This window comes from Cydia pomonella, chromosome 3, assembly GCF_033807575.1.
Source record: "Cydia pomonella isolate Wapato2018A chromosome 3, ilCydPomo1, whole genome shotgun sequence".
NCBI classification, from domain to species: domain Eukaryota; kingdom Metazoa; phylum Arthropoda; class Insecta; order Lepidoptera; family Tortricidae; genus Cydia; species Cydia pomonella.
Genome location: NC_084705.1, coordinates 743,671 through 767,470, shown reverse-complemented (window position 1 = coordinate 767,470; position 23,800 = coordinate 743,671). Strand labels below are relative to the sequence as shown.

Below are 23,800 nucleotides of genomic sequence, written 5' to 3'. Positions count from 1 at the left end.
AATTATTCTATTTCTAGATGGTATGTTAATAAAGATACGCGTGAGTCTAATTAGATGGAAACTTTCTTAAGGTCTGTGGGATGGTTTATATATCACCTTTGCAGCATTAAACATATTAAAAACCATTAAATAATAATAAGTACACCGACAGTTAAAAAAATGTCACCAAAATGCTCAGTCTTTTAGGGTTCCGTACTTCAAAAGGAAAACACGGAACCCTATAAGGATCACTTTGTTGTCCATCCGTCCGTCTATCTGTCAAGACCCATTATCTTGAGAACGCGTATAGGTATCGAGTTGAAATTAAAACCATATGCTTAGGTCTATAGCCCCTTTGAAACTGTGAAATCAAACTTGTAAGTTAACGTAAACGATACGGCCGTTTTTACCGCAAAAGACGTATATTTCAACACTCTTAACGGAATCATAATGTATAGGGTACTTCCCACTGACCTAGAACTATGAAATTGGCAAGTAATATCTTCTTACATTATAAATAGTACCTACAGGAAAAAAGCCTTACAGAAAACAGCAGCCAAATAACACTAGACCCTACTCATAGTGTTGTGTTCCTGCCGGTGAGTAAGGTTGCTAGAGCTCAACGAGGGGGGCGGGTTTAGGGTCGGCAACGCGCATGTAACTCCTCTGGAGTTGCAGGCGTACATAGGCTACGGAGACTGCTTACCATCAGGCGGGCCGTATGTATGTTTGCCACCAACGTAGTATTAAAAAAAAACGGAAAACTAGAAGTTTGTAAAGAATAAAACGTTAAATTTGTACGGAGCGCTCGGTGGGCGAGTCCGACTCGCACTTGTCCAGTTTTCTGTATTGCACTTGCACTACTAAGTGCTTCATCACTACCCTGCTTCGTTTTGCTCAATATGCAAACAATATTATGCTTCGATCGGTTAATCAATTTGACGCAAGATCATAGTTGCAGTTCGTCGCTACGCACTTCATTTGTGTAGCTTTTAGAACTTCATCGCAGTATGCAAAAATAAACAGCGGCCAAGTGCGAGTCGGACTCGCCCATGAAGGGCGCCATTTATGACGTACCTATTAAAAAAAACTACAGACTAGATCTCGTTCAAACCAATTTTCGGTGGAAGTTTGCATATGTACATCATATACTTTTTTTAGTTTTGTCATTCTCTTATTTTAGAAGTTACAGGGCGGGGGGGACACATTTTACCACTTTGGAAGTGTCTCGCGCAAACTATTCAGTTTAGAAAAAAATCATATTAGAAACCTCAATATCATTTTGGAAGACCTATCCATAGATACCCGACACGTATGGGTTATATATAAAAAAAATTAGTAAGTTTGGGAACCCCCAAAATTTATTGTTTTTTTTATATTTTTGAGTAAAAATCTTAATGTGGTTCACAGAATACATCTACTTACCAAGTTTCAACAGTATAGTTCTTATAGTTTCGGAAAATAGTGGCTGTGACATACGGACGGACAGACGTCTGTCCTTATGGATTCGTCATGTCGGTGTGCAAAAATCCACAAAACCAACGCATTTGACTATATGAAGGCACAAGCATACTCGTTGGCTGGAAAGAATACCCCCTTAAAAGAATAGGATACGGAACCGGCCGGGAAAAGAAACAAACGAAAAACTGCAACAACAACAAATTAATATACCTACGAAAAATTATTACTTTAAAGTGATCAATTTAATCAAATCTCCGCTTATTTGGATGTAGAATCTTGCAACCGAGATGTTACATACACATTGCCGTTATTCTAACATACTACACATACAAGTATTTATATGCAGTACATTTACTTCACTTGAACTTATGAAATTTGAAATCATTTATATCCACGGATAAACAATAATTAGAGTTGCAAGCCAATAATGAATAGAATGAGTCGTTACTTTGCATTAATAACAACATACATTAATTGCATGTAAAAATACACAAGTATAACGGGTTGGCGCTGATTGACTAGCACGTTATCAAACAGGGGAAGAGGCATAGTTAGGTATGTTGTGTGTTTGAAAGCTGGACCCAAAGGAGTCAGGCTATAGTAGTTTCCAAACTTTAATAGATTGTCTTGTACCTATATATCTCCCCTTACTTTGGTGATCGCAGAGAGAAATGATAGATTTCTGTTTCTTGCTTATAAACTTATAATTTAACAGTAAACCCGCTGAATCCGATCACGTTTAACATAATTGACCGTATCTATTTATTAAATATAAACTGTAAACATACGGAGGATAAAAATGAAAACAAAATATCACGTGAAAATCCTCTTTAAAAAATACAACTAATACCTCACTCACTCCCAAATAAGCTATGTAAAAATTATTATTAGTAAAAATATTTTTAACAATAGCAGTCTACCTAAGAAATGACAAACTAGGCGCATCTGTAGTTACTTGCGATATTCCACTTCAAGTCGTATCACATCACAGAATAAATACCTAATAGTACTACCGTACAGGAAGGAAAGCTTCCTACAAAACCGAAGTTTGACAGCAATTCAGGGACGAATGATGTTGTCCCTTTCTAATGTATGGCACTATCCCTTTCTGCTATGGGCACGCAAAGGAACGTCAAGTTCTGCCAACCCTAATAATTGCTCGTAGCAATGCCGAGTCGAGCGGAGCCGAGAACGCCCGAACGCTGCAGTTTCCCACACTGGTCGTACATCTGTCTTTAAACTTTAACGTACTGAACACCATATTTATATTGTGTTCCGATTGCGGGCCAAATTATGTCTAATTTGCCGAAATACGGCCGACTATAAACAAAAAGGTATCTTTATGGGTCCATTTCCACACAATGTTGTATTCGTTTTCATTGATGATGGATCAAGTAGGTTATCATATATTTGATAAGTACCTACTGTAGTTATTCATATGAATGTGAATGTCCTGGGGGTATAAAATATTATGTATATGATAATCTATAACTATTAATAAAAGTAAATATTGTGCTCTATATTGCTGATGAAGAGATTTTGGCAAGATACATCTCTACGATTTGCAATCAAAAGCCTGTTACAGCCAATTGTTCTACATATAGAGACATTCTCGTTGCGTAATATACAAATACAAAAATACTACAACTTGGCCATCTATCCCAATCCTAGTCTCGTCATTGCTTAACTTCATACTTATTAATTGAATATGTAGGAATTTATGGCACGGCAAACTTACCAAACAAAGCCGAGAGTCAAACTAGTCCAGCTATGTCGCTTCGTTAGGCCGAATGCGAAATATTTGATCATAGCTCTGTTTGCCGCGGATTTGCATATATTTCGTTATGTCATTCATTACGTGCTGCATTCTACAACAGCCCACACTTTTCTGTGAGTATGTTATAGTAAACACCCTTATGATGAACGTGGGACAAACAAACAAACAAGTGTGAGACACTTGTTTGTTTGTTTGTTAGAAAAAGGCGCGAATTTCAAATTTTCTATGGAACGATAACTCTTCACGCCTTTTCTAAATTTACCGCTTTTTGCTACTGACGGAAATGGCATTGACAGACTTTATACCACAAATTGTAAAATAAGTTTACCAGTTTTTAAACACTAGCCACATTTTACCACATAAACTAGAGATATAGGGCTACTTAATTTTAATTACTAAAGGAATAAACATAGTTTTATTTTGTAAATTATGTCAACCAATTTCAGTATCTTTCATTAAACACGTCGAAAATATAAAGGACGAATAGAACATTCAACTTTTAATGCGCAAAGCGGTAGAGCGGCTCACGGAACCAGATGTCCGCTTGGCAATGAATCCCAAAAATCTGACCTTCCAACACTGAGGGGAAACTAGGCCTTAGTGGAGTCCGGTTTCCCCACTATGTTTTTTTTTTACCGAAGAGCAACTGGTAAATATGAATGCTACGAATACTAATAATTTTAGACCACGAGTACACTCAAGAGTAATTAGGTATAGTCTAAGGCGGTTATCACACTCGCCTCGCCCCGCATTCGGAAATCACATCATTGTGGAAATTGCCTAAGGAGTAATTTATTCAAATATTTGCTACTATTTCAACCTTTATCCGATATTTTATTGAAACTGAGGCTGGCATGAGTAAACGGACAAAACGTCAAAAATATGTTTACATGACCTTATTGCCTAGACGTTAAGCCTATTTAGACATAGATATTGTGGTCCTAGATATTGATATTTTAGACCTTGACTGTACAAAGGATCGAACGGTGAACCTCATCCTTTCTAAAGTCGGTTAAGTATCTAGGCCACAGTCAGTAATTCGCAGCTCCATAAAACAATACTCATCATTAAAATCATTGCACATTCCTAGGCCTTCGATCTCCATAGGCTATATGTGTATTCCTATTGCCTAGCGCGGATTAGCTAGTTGTCTTAGATTAGATTAGATTAGATTTATTAATTTCTTAAAGAAAAAGACACAGTATTTTACACAAAAGGATAAAACAACTTAGGACCAGAATAAAGTGACCTTCACAAACTATAGATCAAACAAGATGTAACAAGTACCCACCCTCAGGGGGGCGTTTTTTTTATTTCAAGCGCTCGATTTCATCTGGCTTCCATCAATATATCTCCACTACTACTATTACTAGGCATCTAAATTCTGCTAATATCATTGAAAGTCATAATTTTTTGGCATAATTTTAATTTGAAATGGCTCCTAAATAGCAATAAATTGTGTTTTTTTTTATGGTAGAGGAGGCAAACGAGCAGACGGATCAGCTGATGGTGAGCGATTACCGCTGCCCATGGACACCTGCAACACCAGAGGGGTTGTAAGTGCGTTGCCGGCCTTTAAGATGGGAGTACACTCTTTTCTTGAAGATTTGAAGGTCGTATCGGTCCGGAAATACCGCAGGCGACAGTTCATTCCACAGTTTAGCAGTGCGAGGCAGAAAGTTATAAGGTATTGTTTAAAGAATAATTTCAAAATTTGTATGCTGTCTTGAGATAGCGGATAAAGATGGAACAACTATTAACCGTATTTTAAGACCTGTAACTAACCCTTTTTCTGCAAATAATATCTGAATCTGAAAACGGGCGGTGAATACCACTAGATTCCCAATTCCAATTTAAAAAATATCTATTCGCCGTTTTCCACAGATAATTAAGTGACGAAATCGAGCGCTCGAAATTCAAAAATTGGCTCACAGTAATACAAGCTTTAAGGTTAAGAAAAATGACTGAAAAATATGGATGACTTCCTGTTCAGTTCTAGAACTCGGGGATTATTCCGTAACCAGTTCGAAAAATATAAAAATAATCATGACTTTGACCATTGCATTGATAAAAGGGGAACCAAAATAAGAAAAAACATATACACGGAAAGCTCTAGGCTTGAACTAATGACTCACCAAAGGCCGTAGCCAACATGACAATCGTGTATCGACAAATGCCAAACAAATAGCAAAAATGTATTGGGATACAAAGAAGTCATGTGATCATCTCGATTGGCGATTTCTTTGAACGGTTATAATTTGTTCCTGGGGGCGGAAAACGAAACGAAATTATTGTCTCTCTATCACTCTTCCATATTAGTGCGATAGAGATAGCTAGGCTTGGCTAGGCTCCTGTAGTCTGTGAGCGATTGTAATACACTAGTCTAGCACTTTGCGCACTTAGATGCAAGTTACGAAAGGTCCAGATCCGGTACTGACCGATCGCATTCCACAAGGACAGAGTGAATCATCTTTATATTACTATTGTCTATTGTTCAATGCTCAACTGAAAACTTTGTGTAATATTTGGGCGGATTTTTTCTTTGTTTTTTCGTCAGAATTCTATTATATTTCGTGGATATAGTTCCCTATTCTGTAGGTACAAATATAAGTACGATTTTTCTGTATGTCCTACAAAATCTTCCTCTGAGTTACGAAAACGCATGCTATTTTTTTACTTAAGAGGGAAGAATAGCTTTTCGAATCTAACGAAATAACAGTAATTTTTTTTTTTGTTTTCGAAAAAAAGGAAAACCTATAAATCTATTTATTTATTGTGTCAATAACATACTAAAACTTCATGGAGAATAAAAAATATGAAAAAAAGAAAGAAGAAAAACGAAGAAGAAAGAAGAAAAACGAAGAAGAAAGAAGAAAGAAGAAAAACGTTTTTAGAAGTGGAAAACGTTTTCTCTTTGTTGTATGGACAATGACGTGGTATATTTCCCTCTTAATGGAAAATTGGATAGTTTATTGTCCCAAATTGGGATTTCGTATCTATTTCGTCTAGAATAAGAAGTTCTTCAAACTGACCAAATTGGATCAAAATCTAGACGAAAAAATACTACAACGTAACAAAAATCTAGTTACAATTTAGTTCGGATACACTATCCGCAAATCAAACTAACAACCGGGGCCTTTTAATATTTTATTTTTTTATATATTATAGGACATTATTACACAAACTGACTAAGTCCCACAGTAAGCTCAATAAGGCTTGTGTTGAGGGTACTTAGACAACAATATATATATAATATATAAATATTTATAAATACTTTAATACATAGAAAACACCCATGACTCAGGAACAAATATCCATGCTCATCACACGAATAAATGCCCTTACCAGGATTTGAACCATCAGCTTCGTAGGCAGGGTCACTACCCACTAGGCCAAACTGGTCGTCAAATTCGTCGCCTTAAAACTTCTTATTTAAATTAGAAAAAATAAATAGTGATATGGCCCCGTCGTTGTAGATATTATAACAAACAATGAGTAGTGACATCTTATGGCGTTGTCTATTCTCTAACATGTCAATACATTCAACGTTTTCCTCTAAGCACGTACTTAGTGTCGATAACTTTATGAAAAAAATGGAGCAACTTCTTATCTCACAATTCATGCTTTTTAAAAGCCAAAATTTCTTTGAATCCTGAATGTTTACTGTACCTATTTGCACTTCTTTTGATTGCAGTTTAAAAAATGTCATCCTTCGTAATAATTAACTACTTAACAGTACCAGAACAGTGGAGAAATCCGCATTTCAATTTGCAGCATAAAATTCACCAAAAATATTGTTTTCTTCATGATATTGCCGATATGACAATCTTAAAGTTAAAAAATATATGACAATCTGTCAAAAACATCTTAGCCCTGTCGATACAGTGAAGACGAGAGGGGGTGGCGTATATAGAGAGATGCGCCGGCGGCCCGCGCAGTGCGTGCGTGCGCGCAGAATTGACAGCCAAGTTTGAGCGGGTTTCGCTCTGTTACGCCGGTGAGTAGTGCGGTGGATCGGACAAGTGGATCGGAGTTTTAATTTAAGTTTTGTGTTATTCTTTTAATAGAAATGTACTTGGACAATTAAACAGATTGAAAAAAAACTTAATTTAATATAACTGCGGTATTACTCAAGATTCTAGAGAGCGTTATTGCAAACTGCATCAGGTGATATAAAATATAACAGAATTAATAACTAATTGATTAAACATGAACTACATTGTGTGATGAAAAGATAAATAAAAAATATTTACATACTTTTCAAAAAAAAGCACAGTGTGAGGCTCAATTAGAAAACAAAACCATTTATTTTCTAATTTTAAAGTAAAAACATATTTCAACACATTGAAAACTCATCAACGTGCGCAATGACAGCCAACTAAAGTGAAAGTGATAAATGTAGTAAAGTAACATTCTTGTTTTCCCATAAACCATTCAACTGTGATCCAAATATAAGACAATAGGGGGCTGTGCGTGCCTTGATATAATAAATATACTGGATAGGATAAAATGTAAGATTAAATATAAATAACACTAGACCCTACTCATAGTGTTGTGTTCCTGCGGTGAGTAAGGTTGCCAGAGAGCTCAACGAGGGGGGGGGCTTTAGGGTCGGCAACGCGCATGTAACTCCTCTGGAGTTGCAGGCGTACATAGGCTACGGAGACTGCTTACCATCGGGCGGGCCGTGTGCTTGTTTGCCACCGACGCAGTATAAAAAAAAAATACTAAGAACAAAAAGTTGACAACTTATACCAGATTGCTTGCAAATACTTAAAATAGGTTTAATCTGTGCTAAGTGACTATAATATATACATAGGTACAAGTACAGTGTTGTAGTATTAAACTCAGTATAAATCTGTAACAGAAGACCGGAAAAACATAACATAGTAATTTTTTCTTAATCATGATACAATGTAAATTTTCCTTTAATTAAGTCAAATTATTATAGTTAAATAACTATGTTTGTTTGTTAATAAGCAAGTCGTGCAGAGAAACCTCGGATTCCTCGCAAATAATTTGCGGCGAGGAAATTATTGTTGTAATAATGCTGATGTCATTGTAGCTATCTAATTCGAAAAGATTTTGTCTCAAGTCGCAAATGCCGTGACAACTGTATACAGACTGTCATATCTCTTATCATCTCTGTTTACTAACCTCATTAAATATAGTTTTATTTTTATTACAAAGAAATACAAATATGATATAAATTAATCATTAGAATTAATAATAAAAACTATATGTAAACTAAAACTAAAATGTAACTAATTAAATTTAAAATAAATCTAAAAATCGCCCCTGCGGCATAATACTGAAGACGCTGGCAGCATTTCCTCGCAGGATCGTTAGACTGATGCGTTGAGCAAGGAAGCTGCCAGCTCTTTGATCTAACTGTAAACAGAGATGAACCATGATAAAAGGTGTTCTTACTAATATTTAAAAAAAACACCTACGGGTATTACTTTGAGTGATTCTTTCTCGTTGGGACTCAAGGAATCTCAGATTTAAAAGTAAATATACCATAAATTTGTATAGTGTCATGAAAACGCAAAAATAAAGTGTTAAAAAGTCACCAAACGTTCAGACAGAAAGATTATAACTAAATACATTTGTTACCAAACAAAAAGGATTTCACATTGATTTCATTAATATTATTATAGAACATTAAAGTCATCAATCATGAACAGCGTAAAATATTTAATTTCACTTAAAATTTAATGTAATTAGTACTCCCATGATTTAAAATTAATTTGAACTATGTAACAATTTCCAAAATTGCATAAGGTAATTGTAAAATGAATTGTGGTAACAAGAGAATAAACAATTTGTATCGAAAAGTTTTATCGACATAGAATAAATTAATGAACGTAGAACCAAAAACATAAATATTAACTTAATACCATGCCCATATATACTCGCTCTAAATCGGATTTTAGAGTTAAATAGTATGACCTGACTTAATTAATGTCATTGATTGTTAAAATATGTTTAATGCGGTAAATGAAACACAAAATAAAAGCATACGATAAATGTAAAAAAAGCATCTAAACCTAAACTTTGTTTATATTTCACAGACGCCGTCAGCCTTTCAAGATGGTGCATATGAAGACAATCGTAAGTACAACCATAAACTTATAAGCAGCATATGTAATATATACACCGTGGGAAGAAGCAACCCGAGAGATTTTAAAGGTGTTGACCGCTGTTCCCCTTTTCATTTATTATCATACCCATCTCGCTCGCTCTTCTTTCATAGATCTATTTACCTCATTTTTATTTTCATATCACCCCCTTTTTGCCGACCTACCTGTAAACAAAAATAGAGAAGATAATTTTTAAATATCTGTCATTCGACTACCAACGTCATGAAATATCATTGCGTTTTCGTAGTAAAAAGAATAAATTGTATTTTCGAGTTCGATTAGCGTGAGTCTGAAGACCGTGATTATACTGTGAAGGAGTTATAAGGAGAGAAGATTAAAACGAACCAAAAGTTTCAATACTAAACCCGGCAGCTGCCGCAAATAAACCAGAATTATATCCAGTTAAGGTCGGCTCTATTAGTTCATTTATTTTTTTAACTATTTTATTTTCCTCATAGCTATAGGCCCTTTAATATTTCTCAGGCTGCGCTGGTCGCTGGTCCTTCGATCTACCTTGCGTTCCCAACTCTCTCTAAAGACTAAAATTTTATCGGTTTTGATTTAGAGATAATGACATAATGGCAATTCTTGTAAAATTTGTCAGTGAACATTGCGCAGTGAAAAACAGTTTTGTTTAGACTTAGTTTAGACATACCTATACTGGCAGACATAAAAGTTTTAAAAGAAACTCACAAAATGTATATGTAAGTAAAAAAAAAACTTTTTCGTTGTAATGTAAAAAAAAAATGCGTCGTGTGCAGAAAACACACAATGTGTTGAGGGTACTTAGACAACGATATATATAATATATAAATACTTAAATACATAGAAAACACCCATGACTCAGGAACAAATATCCATGCTCATCACACGAATAAATGCCCTTACCAGGATTTAAACCCGGGACCATCAGCTTCGTAGGCAGGATCACTACCCACTAGGCCAAACCGGTCGTCAAACTACGATGACAACCCTTCTGATACAATTACTGAAATAGACGTCGGTGATATCTATACTTCAGCCTGAAAGAATCAACAAGCAACATCACAAGGATAACGACCTATAAATAAACTTGTTTTTTTTTTATATTTTGCGGGTTACAGAAAATTTAAAACCTCGTAATTTCTGAATTACTAAACAGGCTAGCCAACAAACAATATTTTTCATGGTCTTCCTAGCGTGATTCAGGGATCCACGGCTAGTTAAGGTTTTAGCCACGGCTCGTTAAAGTTGCTTCTAATTGTCAACGTAATTCCAAGAATTGATGCGGGCACTAGATTTTACGAAAGCGACAACGTCCTAATAGGAAATTAGGTTTGTTTTCTTCACGATGTGACTCTTCATCGAAAAGCATTGGTACTTAACCTTTTAACCGATAAATATGTATATTTTATCAATTTCTGTATCTGTTTTTTATGTAGTGTGCAATAAAGAATTTTATTATTATTATTATATGTCAACTGGCGCTCGCAGCCGACAGCCCAATATCAGCCTAATGTACATTGCGACAAGGTGTCGATGACCATGGCGCACGATAGGCGTGGCGCTCAAAGCGTTAAATATTAAGTAATATTTCGTACATGAATTTCGATAAACCCACAGAAACCCATAAACTTCTACTTTGCTATGATATCTAGGCATTTGATGCAACATCTTGTTTAAAACCGTTTAGCGCTTCCTCGCTCACGTAACAATGGCGTCTACTTATAATATTCGCATTCACCTAGTTATAAGATGATTCAGCTGCTCCCAATTCTCTCATTGTCAGAATTCGGCACAGCTTGTCACTTTTCACATGCAAAATGGAGGCAACATTATAGCGTATATGACCCCATTTTTTGCAATCTGCAGATACAGAAAGGCATTCCAGTAAGAGCGTTTTGCGAGTGTTTTGTGGCGTGAATTCGATCTATGTTGTACACAGGTGAAAAGGTGAAATAAAATATTGTTTACTTACGCTAAGGCTTGTAAACTTTACCCTTTTTTGTAGTGATGGGTAGGACATCAATTTAAAATGAGTTTGTATGAGTACCTCATTCTCTAAAATGAGGTGTTACAATGTCTTACTTCAAATGAGGAGAGGTACTAGCAGTTTTGCAGCATCGACTATTCCATCAACTCCAACGGCAGCAAACCATATTTAATGTAAATACATATTTAGGCATTGCTAAACTTCCTTTTAAATATTTAATTGGAGTGCAATTCTGGAGGTTTAAAACAGAACTTTAACAACAGAAGACATACATTTAAGAATCAAACTAAGGAGTTAAAGTACATACATCCTATTGCAACTTAATTTAATGCTTTTATGAAACTTGTTCTAATTTAGCAGTTTATTATTTTTATTGTTAGATTGTTCAGTATCAATTTTTGCTACTTGATATCATTTTAAGTTTAACATTCATATATTGAAATAAATACCAACCATAAACTACCAAACAAACAATTAACAAACTAAGGAGAACAAATCCAATATTGTTTGTACCATTATTATATAGAAATTACTAACTTACCACCTCATCATTTATCAGTAATAATATCATTGTAATATGATAACAAACGAAAGCCTCAATAACGTTCGCGCGGTAATGCCACCGGCGTGTAATATACACTTGATTTTTGTATGCAAAAGACACAACGAAAGACCCACAGGTATATTTTATCGCGAAAACAATGTTAATATATTGTTATTTTGGCATAATTATAAGAATGGTCACTGATCACTATTTATAAAACACAACTAAAGATTACGAACAACTTTTTCGAGTTTCTCGTATTATAAATATGTCAAAATCATAAATGATCGAAATAGTTTACGAAGCACGTTAACAAAAAGTATTACAAATTCAAATCGTTAAAATGTACATGTTTATTTCACCTATACAAATTATATTTACTTTTTTTATTAATAAACTAATGTAAATTATCATATTTTGTGTACGCCACTATATTATATTTCAATAATTTAAATAATATTTTGGTCTCTTAAACGATAACTGTTTTTAAGCAAGCTTCGTAAATGCCCAGTGAGACTTGGTTGGCATTTCAATCGCTTATCAAGTAACCATTTCACTGTCCAGTCTAATTGATTCAGATTATACATGACACCAGCAATATGAGTCTTGAGGTCAGGTTATACTGGTATGCGCGTTAGTACAATAATAGCTAACAAATATGGAGGCCTACCGCGAACCACGAAGTTTTGCTTTGCTGTCGCACTTACGTATGAAATTACAAGTGCGACAGAGAAAAAAAACTTTCTTCGGTAGGTTCTTTGATGACTTAGATTTTTCGCTTTTGACAAGTAACTTAGCAATGCTAGGATCAAAATGGCGTAATATGTATGTAAGCTTGCGGACGCTTACGCTTGTTTTCTTTCGTGTTTCATTTTTAACGTATTTTCGATAAGGTGTTATTGAAGCACGGCGCGTGTCTGTCTCACTCCCTCTTTCGGTAAATCCAATTCATTGTTTCATTTTGAAAGGATTTTTGAGGGGATGTCACAGTGAGGCGAGTGAATGGTATAAACACAACGCATTTCTCGGTGGACCTTTTGTCCTTGCAATAAGGTTTGTAGTTGGGCAGTTGATAGTATGAGCGATGAATACGATGACGTCAATGACTCATTTCTTCATTTGAATGTCGGCGAGCACCGAGCGCCTCGCGACTCTCTTGCGAGTTGTGAGGAACGCGAGTGAGTTTGAAAGGCTGAGAGTTTTTTTTTAAATTTGAAGTGTTTGAGTGGTAAGAGCTGTGTGTGATGCGCGCGAGTAAATGAGTAAAATTAATTGAGGAGTGATGTATGACATTTATGCGGTGTGAAGTTCTGCGACAATTTAACAAAGTGAGTGGTACAAATGAGGTGCCTCACGAGTGAGCAACTCAACACTACTTTTTTGGCAAATAAATTATTGATTGATTGATAGAGTCTATGCGGAAAGGTGGACTATCACGTGGACTATCATGTATCGACCACATAGCAAGTAACATAAAAAATGCCTTAGGCTATGTCTATAAACTACACCTATCCGATCATGAAACGTGCCAAGTGCTTGAATTCGAAACTTCCGAACCACTAGAATCGTATAATAGGTTTTGGTATATTAAAAAAAGAGACTACAGCGTCGAAAATATAAATAAGTTCCTGAAATGTATTGCTAGCTTAACATGGCATGAAGTAATTAATGAGCCAGATGGTGATCTAGCTTTTAACTATTTTCACGATCTATTTGGTCTTTTTTATGGTCTATGTTTCCCTGTCCGAAGAATAAAAATGAATTCAAAATATAAAAAACCTAATTGGATCACAAAGGGTATTAAGAAATCATGTTTAAATAAAAGACATCTCAGATTCTTATACTATAAACATAAAACATCCGAATACAAATTAAATTACAAAAAGTACAGCAAATTACTTAAAGCTTGTATTACTCAATCGCAAAGAAACATTAATTATGAAGCTATGTTTAACTCCAAAAACAAGAGCAAAACAACATGGAATATGATAACGGATAAAAGAGACTGTTCAACCTTTGAAAGTATTGAGTCGGTTAACGTGAATAACAGATTAATAAATAACCCCGAAGAAATAGCAGAAGCATTCAGCTCCCATTTTCTGAATGTGACTTCAGTTAAAACAGCTAAAAAGCCGAATACAGGTAACATAATACCTGTAAGCGCTAGTATTTTCATCGCTCCTTGTACCGCGGATGAAGTAATTAAACACATAAAATCACTTAATAATACAAAAGCCGTAGGTTTTGATGGCATATCAACTCAAATCATAAAATTAAGTGCAAATCATATAGCTCCTATACTAGCACATATGATAAATGAGTCTTTTAGTCAGGGGAAATTTCCCACAAAATTAAAACAGTCAATAGTAAAACCGTTATATAAAAAAGATGACAAAGAGAATATGAATAATTATCGGCCTATAACACTTATTTCGATCTTTTCCAAAATCTATGAAAAAGCAATGCATCACAGAATTACTGAATTTTGTAATAAGCATAAACTTATCTCTGAAGAGCAAAACGGCTTTCAAAAAGGAAAATCAACCGCTTTAGCTTGCTATTCATTAATAAGAAATATAACTGAAGAGATAGATAAGGGTAAACACTTAACAGGTGTTTTCTTCGACATGAGCAAAGCGTTTGATTTTGTGAATCATCATATCTTGTTGGCTAAGTGTGAAAAATATGGACTAAGAGGAAATGCCTTAGAATGGCTTAAAAGTTATCTTTCACAACGAGAACAGTGTGTAGAGTTAAGCAGAATAGACGACAATAATGAAGTAATTCAATACAGGTCATCACAAAAAATTAATGAGTCAGGTGTGCCACAAGGCAGTGTATTAGGCCCGCTGCTATTTTTACTATATATAAATGACCTTCCAAGAGTATGTAATCATAAGACAGTCTTATTTGCAGATGACATTTCAATCGTAATTTCTAATGACATTCATGACATTGCTTTTATGAATAATATAAATCTTGCTATTGATTCTATATGTAATTGGTTGGGACACAATAATTTGTTAGTAAACATAAATAAAACGAAATACATTCAGTTCTGCAATATACGAACACAAACTCCGAAGTTAAATATTAAATGTAGAGATGAAATTATTGAAGAGGTTAATGTCACCAAATTCTTAGGTATTTTGGTAGACAGTCATTGTAATTGGAGGTACCATATAGACAACATTTGCACCAAATTAGAAAAATTTACATATGCCTTAAGACAACTAAACCGGGTTGCTGGTGAAAAAGTAGCCCTAACAGCATACCATGGTTATGTTGCATCTCAATTACGGTATGGTCTAATAATTTGGGGTAATGCGAGTTATATAGGGCAAGTGTTCTTAGTTCAAAAGAAATGTGTGAGAGCCATAAGTGGGAAAGGACGTCTGGAACCATGTAGGCCATTGTTTAAAAAATTTAACCTTTTGACCCTCACTGGACTATACATTTTTGAAATCGCAATATTTGTATACACAAATTCTCACATATATACAACGGTTAGTACACACCCTAAGCTCCGACCAAGAGATCCTACAAAATTAGTTATGCCAAGATGTAGAAGCGCGTTACAGAGGAAAAATTGTCACTCTATGTCAATAAAAATATTTAACAATTTACCTCTCGTAATAAGACAACAACCATCGATAACCCAGTTTAGGCGGCATCTATTTACATGGTTAAAAGAAAAATGTTTTTATACAATGAATGAATTTTTAGAATCTGATAACGAAGAATAAAATGTAATCCTTATTTACTTATGATATTTAAATTGAACAATATGATTGAAATTTGTAGTATAATGTTGTATTAATTTTTAAATTATTTCATGTTTGTAAGTACTTATACTAAATATAGTTGTTAGTGTGTATAAAAAAAATTTTTGCATGCTTATTATTAGCTAAGTGTGTGATCTAATTTTACATATGTAAAGATGACCATTAATGTTTACCACACTTAATGCAAATAAATATATTTAATTTTTAATTTAATTTTATTTAAAGAGAAGATTCATAGAATGTATTACATCCCATACATTTCACAACTCTTCTAATTCCGCACAGACTATGCTATTTCCTCTCCCTGTTCTCAAAGTAGATTGGAAAAATTTAAAGATTATTAAGTATTCATAGTATGACATAATGTAAGGTTTACCCACGCCTCATTCAACATATACTGAAAACAGCTGTTTTTTTTTCTGTTTTACTGTCTAGATATGACTCGGCGTGTAAATGTCAGTGCACTTGAAAATGTAAAGAAAATCCGCTCCGCTCAAAACGTTCCGTTTAATAAAGCACTGTAGCTTTACCCGAAACTATTATTGTATTGTCATTTGTTTCGTAATATTGCAGTGTTCCACTCGTCACTCGTCAGAGATGTGATAAAATCGAGTGGCACCGCGGCATAAAGCGATAATGGATATTACATTAGACTGTGTGTTACGATGGTAGTATCAACTGATATTTTGAGATTAGTTTATTACATCGTGCGACGACGCTACTGTTTGAAGACATAATAAGACATCAATTTGACATCTATTTTTCATTTTCTAATGAGGGCGCCCTCAACTTCAACTTCTTCAACATTTATTCAGCAAATAGGCCAAAAAGGCACTTTTACACGTCAACATGGAATTTACATACAAGCAAAAACAAGCACATCAACAATTATAAAATACAATTCATTGAAAACATTAATGCAAACTAAACTATACTATATATTGTTTCAATAAATAGAAAGTAAAATAATATTATTACTTGGGTGAATCAACTTTTTTTGTTTTGTTATCCTGTCCCGTTGTCCAAGGGACAACAGTGGCACAGTTTGTTTGAAGAGACGTTGTATGCCGTTCTATTAACATGCTTAGTAGGGGGCCCATTATGGACATTGGTTATAACAACCACAAAAACGCAAGTTTAATACATTGAAGTACCATAAAATCAGTATTTCAATGAACTTTTGTCCCCTGGACAACTAATCGTAACCATGGCAACGAGTGACGCTAAAAAGTTGATTCTCCCACTTAGAGATGTATAAAGTCTCTAAATATCGAATTACAAAACAAAACTAAAATAATAATAAAAAAAAACACAGATACAAAACAAAAATTCTAAAATTATTTAGAGGTGTAAATATCTCTAGATGTCAGAACTAAATTATTTTTATCATATAATCTTTAGAGATGTATAGAGTCTCTAAGAGTCAAAATTCCGTACAATTCAAAACATTCATTAGAATAAAAGAAACATACGAGAACCGAATGAGATGTCTCACTGTATTTATACTCAAAAATAAAGTTAGCTTAAATAGACCAGTCTCCACAAACAGCACCCGTTCACGAGTATGACGCGTATCTCCTCTTTTGTAAGTAAAATTAACCAAACCCTCCAGTGGCAGAGGCCGGATTCGAACCAACGTCCTGAGCTTACACGGCTAATGCGGGACCTCTATCTAGGCTACCCCGCCACGGCGGTACCCGTCCACATTTCTCGATTACATGTAATCTTCTAAGACATACCACGGACGCGTGGTCTCTAGAGACTATGCGTCTTTATAATTTGATTTGTTCTCAAAGTTGTATAATTAAGGTTGAAGGGTGTTTTTTTTTGTTTTCTATAGGTTCTTCTGAAATACTTTTAAATAAAGGAAACTATTATTTCATAAGTCGGCAAACATAAGTAACTACAAACATGTTACCAGGCGAAAGTCCACAACAAAGAGCTTGAAGTTCCGTAAGCTGCTAAGAGCGTCACAAAAGCGTCACAACCGTTACGTCAACGGGTTGCGTCATAACGTTTGAAGATGTTACTCTTACACTTTGTAACTAGGGATAAATGTAATAACAATAGGTTAAGTTCAGATAAAACATGGTTTTAGTGTCCTCAAGATTCACTAGATTTAGAACATTCGCAGCGACAATTTGCATGCTTCACTGTGCGATTAACTATTTTTGTACAAGATTGAATCGACCCCGGACCGTATTTACTTACTTACTCCGTTGGCTCAGCGACCCAAAATTACACTCGGCCTCCGACACAAGACTGCGCCACTTTTTTCGGTCCTGTGCGACCTCTCGCCAATTGTCGACTCGAAGCTCGCGCAGATCCGCCTCCACCATGTCGCTCCAGCGATACCTAGGACGTCCGATAGGGCACCGTCTTTAATATATAATATTATGATATTCCATTTGATTAATTTGAGATACCGAGTAACGTTTGTATACAGAAAATCTAGGTACCAATTGAAAAAATCTGAAGGCTGGTAAATGATATAAATGCCGTATCTATATTACACAAATTACCGCGACCACACTAAATATTTTATTCCTAGCCCGTTATAATACGTTTTATTCATGCATATCATGCTGAATCCTTCACTTCGCCACTTATTTTTTGTAGCCATGCGCAAAACATAACAAATGAGAATTATAAACCGTTGTTAGCCCACAATTTTATATTCATTATTTAGCAGATGTCTCTTGAAGTAATTAATATCTGATAGCCGTCAAGACGGCGCCGCATCTACCCAACCCCATGTCCCACTTTTCCAAAACCTGCCAAAGGTCAAGGTCCTTCCGCTTACGTCACAGCGCGCGCGTGCGGAACCAACCGGTCCCGAAGCAAAGCGCACGCGCACCGGCTTTCTTCGCCATTGGCTGCGCCGAGTGATGCGTAAACAATAAAACAAATAGCGTGGCTATTGTCCGTAATCTCACGTAACATGCATGCTTATAGGTACAAAACCGAAACGAAATGCTTACAAAACTCCGTTAACTTCGGGCTAAGTACTTTTAAGGAAACTAAATGACATAGTACATTTTTAAGTTTTTTTTTTAAATACAAAGTACTTAAATGGTGCATATAGCGTTTTTATCACACGGGTATTATATTTAACTCAATCAAATAATTGAAAACTTTAATATATTAATATCATTTCCAACATCGATCGTCTGAGATAGGATTTCCGTTTTGTAGCAAATGTATAAACTCATACAAAACACTAATCAATATCTCAATATGTAAACACCCTAAGCAAGTGTACACGCTTGTAGGGACGTTATAAGAAAAATAAAATTGATTGTCTCCAAAATGGAGTAAATTAGAATACCGGTGTCTTAGAGAAAGTTACTTAATTTAAGCTCAGGAATGCACCCTTGAAATTATGGGAGTTTGAAAAAACACGGTGTATAAGTGATTTGGACAATAAGTATTAAACTTCAACTAAATTACTACTAATATCAAACCGATCTACAATTTTAGTAGGAAACTAATAAAAAGTAGGATGATTGGGTAAATTGACCAAATACAGCTTAGTAGGTAACAGTTTAAAAGACGTCCGTTGTGTCACTATATTAGCATGTAGAAGTAGAAAGTGTATATACCCAGTGACCGGGTGGACTAGAGGTTAGGGCCTGGGCCGTGAAAGCTGAAGATGCCGGTTCCAATCCGGTCTTGGTCACTCTTTAGCATCTGTTTCAGTTTCTATGTTACCATCTTACTTACTTTACCAACTTACTGAACCCCAAAAACCCCCCTCCCCGTCCCACTGGATCCATCCTTGCGACAAACCTTTTTGTGGAATACCCCACAAGATCGTCACTTAGATTTATCTGTGTTCTTTACAATGAAATCAGCGTAAATATCTGTACGCAGAAATCTGACGAAGAAATGCTCTCATTGCACAATTGGGTGACACGCGTGAGAATCTGAATAGTTGGTCTTGTGATGAATTACCTTTTTTGGTATACACATATAGTTGGTCACATTGTGTTCATATAAATTTGCTTAGAAAGTTCCCGTTCAGATTAGGTATTATTACTCAATCTTCTTAACTGTATGGGCGTCTATTTCATATGTCATAGAAATTTGAGACTAATCTTAAGAAGGTTTGGAAATAACTGAGCTGAAAAAAATTGCGAGACAATTTCGTGAAAACCTAAAATTTTTGAAAATTCTCTTTGGCACATTTCTAGTGCTATTTTGTATATGTCTATTAATTAGTGCTGTGAAGCGTTCGTACCCTAGCGGTAAGGGCATGTGACATTCAACCCGTACGTCGCGGGTTCAAACCCTGGCTCATATCAATGAGTTTTTGGAACCTATGTAGAAGTTTGATTCTCGGAGAAGGAATATATTGTGAGGAAACTGAACTAAACCGGAATTTTCCCTCTGGGTTGGTCAGACGGCAGTCACTATTGTAGAAACTAGCGCCGACGCCGATTCTTGAGATTAATTGCCAAGCGGACCCCAGGCTCCCAATATGAGCCATGGCAAAAGGCTGAGAGAACGCTAGGAAGATGATTATGTAGCACACATCGACATGTCTTAGTTTGATGGCATACACAGGTAAAAATACACTTTTTTTCTTTTCTCTTTTCCTTAGTCCACCTTCTTCCTCTTTGATTAGTTTTCCTTTCAGCATTTAAACAGAAATTCCAAACCTAGCCAAACGTGAATAATCAAACCACTCAGAATAGAATACTTGTTTTAACATTACTCGAATTGCACATGTTCGCAAATCCCTTAAAACATTAGAAAGTTTAACAAATTCAGCCGCGACATGTAAATGTCTAGGCAATTTACCCAAATCTTAAGTAGAGCGCTAAACAGACTTACTCCACAACTTTTAAGTCGAAAAAGTTTAAACTTGTATGAACTTTAAAGGGTTTTAGTACGTTTTTCGACTGAGGAAGGCCATTCCACGGTTACGACGGTTCCAAACACGGTAATGCCTGCTAATGGTTATTACTGAGTACTACAGTTTAGCTTCAGCTAACAGAGTTGACACTTGACATTACAATCATTAATCATATTTCGAGTTTCTTAAACGAAGTTCAAGTATACTTAAAAGCATTATTGTGGTAAAATGGCAAAACGTAAAATATTAAATCTACGGTTAAATAATAAATGTTCTAAAACATTTTCAGCGTCAGATTATTTGATTATGTTGCTTCCATTTTCTCAATTCAGTAATTGTGTGGATACCTGAGTACCTGCTACAGCCGAAATAGGATTTCAGATAATAGCCTGTAAACATGAAAATTGAATTATTCGAAATAACTTATTCAATTCAATTCTGGTAAAAGGCCTAAGAAGATTAAAATATTTATTGAATAAATATTTATTCAATATATACCTATTATATATATAAGTAATATTACTTAGGTACTTCTAAATTGTAACTCAGTGGGTGTTACGATCTCTGCTATTTGCTCGAAACTGTAATATTAACAATATACCTATATATTATTTTATATAACCGCCATATAATAGAAAGCTTTTCAGTCGAGTACCGTATTTAGGCAACGAAGCTTGCTGAGTTGTCTAAGTAAGGTACGAGATTGAAAAGCTTGATTATATCACTATTGTGTACAATACTTTTTCTAAGAGTCATCTAAAATATTACTTTTCTTACTATAAAACCTGAATAATGAAGGAAAATTGGCAAGTATCTCTGTAGACAAAATTGTAGTGCAAAAGACATATACGCGAGTATAAAACGGTATTTACTTTACATCCTCATAAAAAGGTCTAATGTTTTAAATGCGGTAATCGCATTAAATACACGCGCGTATGTCATTGTAAGTCTACTCTCTATATTTCTGGATATGATTACTTTTACCAATACTTTTCTAATTTCCTGCTAACAAGATCGTCGTTTACATCAATTACGTTCCTATAAGCACTTCCAAACAGATTATTTCCTTCACTTCACTCAAACTGCCTTCCAATTTCCGCTTTTCTACCTAAAACTCTGGGAAAGTACAGAAAACCCGTGAGATTCTTTGTCTGCTCTATTAATGAACATTTCTCCTTTCTTGTACATAGAACGAGTAATATTTTACCGAGTTAACGCGTTGTTCCCGGGTTCTTTTGTTTGTGGGTAATCAGGCTGGTATGAAGCTGATTACAATTATTATGGCGGGTAAAAACTCTTAGCATTATTCATTGACAGGCAGATGTAATGTAAAGTATGGAGACATTGGAGACTGTCATCGATATTTCCAGTTACATTTACACCAACCAACGGCTGTAGCACGGTTGTATTTTTATTACTTGTCACTATGCCTGTCACTTTCGCACTTACATATTTGTTAGAACGTGACAGGCATAGTGACAAATGATAAAGAGCCAACCATCTTAGCCCAACAGGTTAGTTGTTATATGTACTATATTTGTGCTAGTTTGTCGCACAAATATTTTCTAGTAAGTATATTATTCTAATAACACGACATACCCTAACCTGAAACTTATATATAAGACTAAACTTGGACTTATTGGTCTTAGCATTTCATATCTTCCTCTAAAATCATTCCTACAACTCTTTTAATGTCTAAAACAATATCGAATTGACCTTTTAACAATTGAACTCCCAAATCAATCTATCGACTACTGCTATCGACATTACAATGAAATTATTCAGAACTTGACCTATCCATTATGTGTTACCCTTTTCTAGTAGAAGCTACAGAACACCTTCGGTATCCAGGCCACCTCTGGGTCATAGTTCACGTCACCTCATTTGCACTCTGATTACAACATTTACGTAACCGCAATCTTATCGCAATGTATCACGTGCTTTGCTGCTTTACTTGGTCAAATACTTGAGCGTTTGCTTAAAGAATTAGTAATGGACATACTCACCGCTCAGCTCGCCTTCGTCGCGTTGATAGTAAGTGGAACATGCTTTTACTTTCGCCGTGGGAAATGGCGGTCACGTGGTGTTATGTCACTTATTATTCAAATGTTTTTGCTGCAACTTCTATGGGTTTAGGTGTTCTAGAATTTATTAGATTTCTAGGCGAGGAAGTTGATCAGAGTATATTTAAAATTACCCGCATGATAAAACTTTGAAGGTGAACAGTTTGGTTATTTAAAATTGTCTTTGCCTTTTGTGTTAAAGAGTAGACCGTTGTGTCCGTTGTTTATCAATATATACAATACATTACAGTGCCTAAAGTTTAGTAAAGTTAATCGTTATCTTGTAAATCAAATCTCATATTAGTTATTCTTATAGAAGATTTTACCTATAAGCCAGTTTTTAGGTATTTCTTCACACTTTTTATAAGTGCCTACACCATCTGATAAAATAAACAAAAGCAACGCAATTTTTTAAGTTTCGTCCAAGGCCTGAATGTGGCCAAGACGCTCGAATGAAATAGTTATCATCAAGGACTTTCTCGACATGACATGGACGACATTGTCCGCAACCTTGCTTAAAGGTTTTTAAATTATGGTTACACAACGTAATATTTTGACACGAAACCATAATCAGAATTGGCAAATTTGGTGTGCCTCCGGTAAATTAAACATTATTTTAAGACAAAGTTTTTCACTTTAACTAAGAGTGGATACACGTTGTATATAAACATACGAGTATATACATTGACTGTACAAGGATTTACGTAAATGTATACATTTGTTGTTGTTTTGTATTCATATTTATATATGTATTCACAGATTATATAAAATTTCGACCTCATATTTCGAATTCATTCTGCCGCTGTCAACTTTGATGTATCAACTTGAAGAGAAAAAACAAATAGTCTCTGTTCTCTGATTTCAAAAATTTTGTATTCCATCCATCCGCCACAATGTTTTATGAAATCAAAATACGAAGCCAAAGTAACGAAGAAACTTACACAAAGCTGAGATTCATTAAGAGATTATGAGATGTTGGTCTCTTTGTAGCGAGTAAAATCTTTGGGTCTATTATAGTACAAAGACGCGACAAATTCAATTGCGAGAAGCAAACCCTTCACACAATAATATAATATAAGAGTAATGGCTAAAAGTAAGGCTTTGTTCGCTTAAATGTGATGAACGAAGTGAAAATGGCGGGAAAATACACCATTTCGTAATGGAAAGTGTCATGGCGTCGCTTCAAATGCGTTCTCTGTTGACTTCCGAGAGGACATC

At 35.1% G+C, this 23,800-nt stretch overlaps 1 protein-coding gene across 4 annotated transcripts in view; it reads left to right on the top strand.

The window, feature by feature from the left end:
- Positions 1-7,122: 7,122 nt before the first annotated feature.
- The window catches only part of LOC133515723 (pro-resilin), a 30,022-nt gene continuing 13,344 nt past the window's right edge, over positions 7,123-23,800 (top strand). For 2 of the 4 annotated variants that reach the window (XM_061848283.1, XM_061848281.1), the window contains exons 1-2: positions 7,123-7,214; positions 9,292-9,331. In XM_061848283.1, the coding sequence (XP_061704267.1) occupies positions 9,311-9,331 (21 nt within the window). In that variant the 5' untranslated portion in view covers positions 7,123-7,214; positions 9,292-9,310. Of the gene's footprint in view, positions 7,385-9,291; positions 9,332-23,800 lie in introns of all 4 variants that reach the window. The other 2 variants (XM_061848284.1, XM_061848282.1) reach the window with 2 other exon arrangements.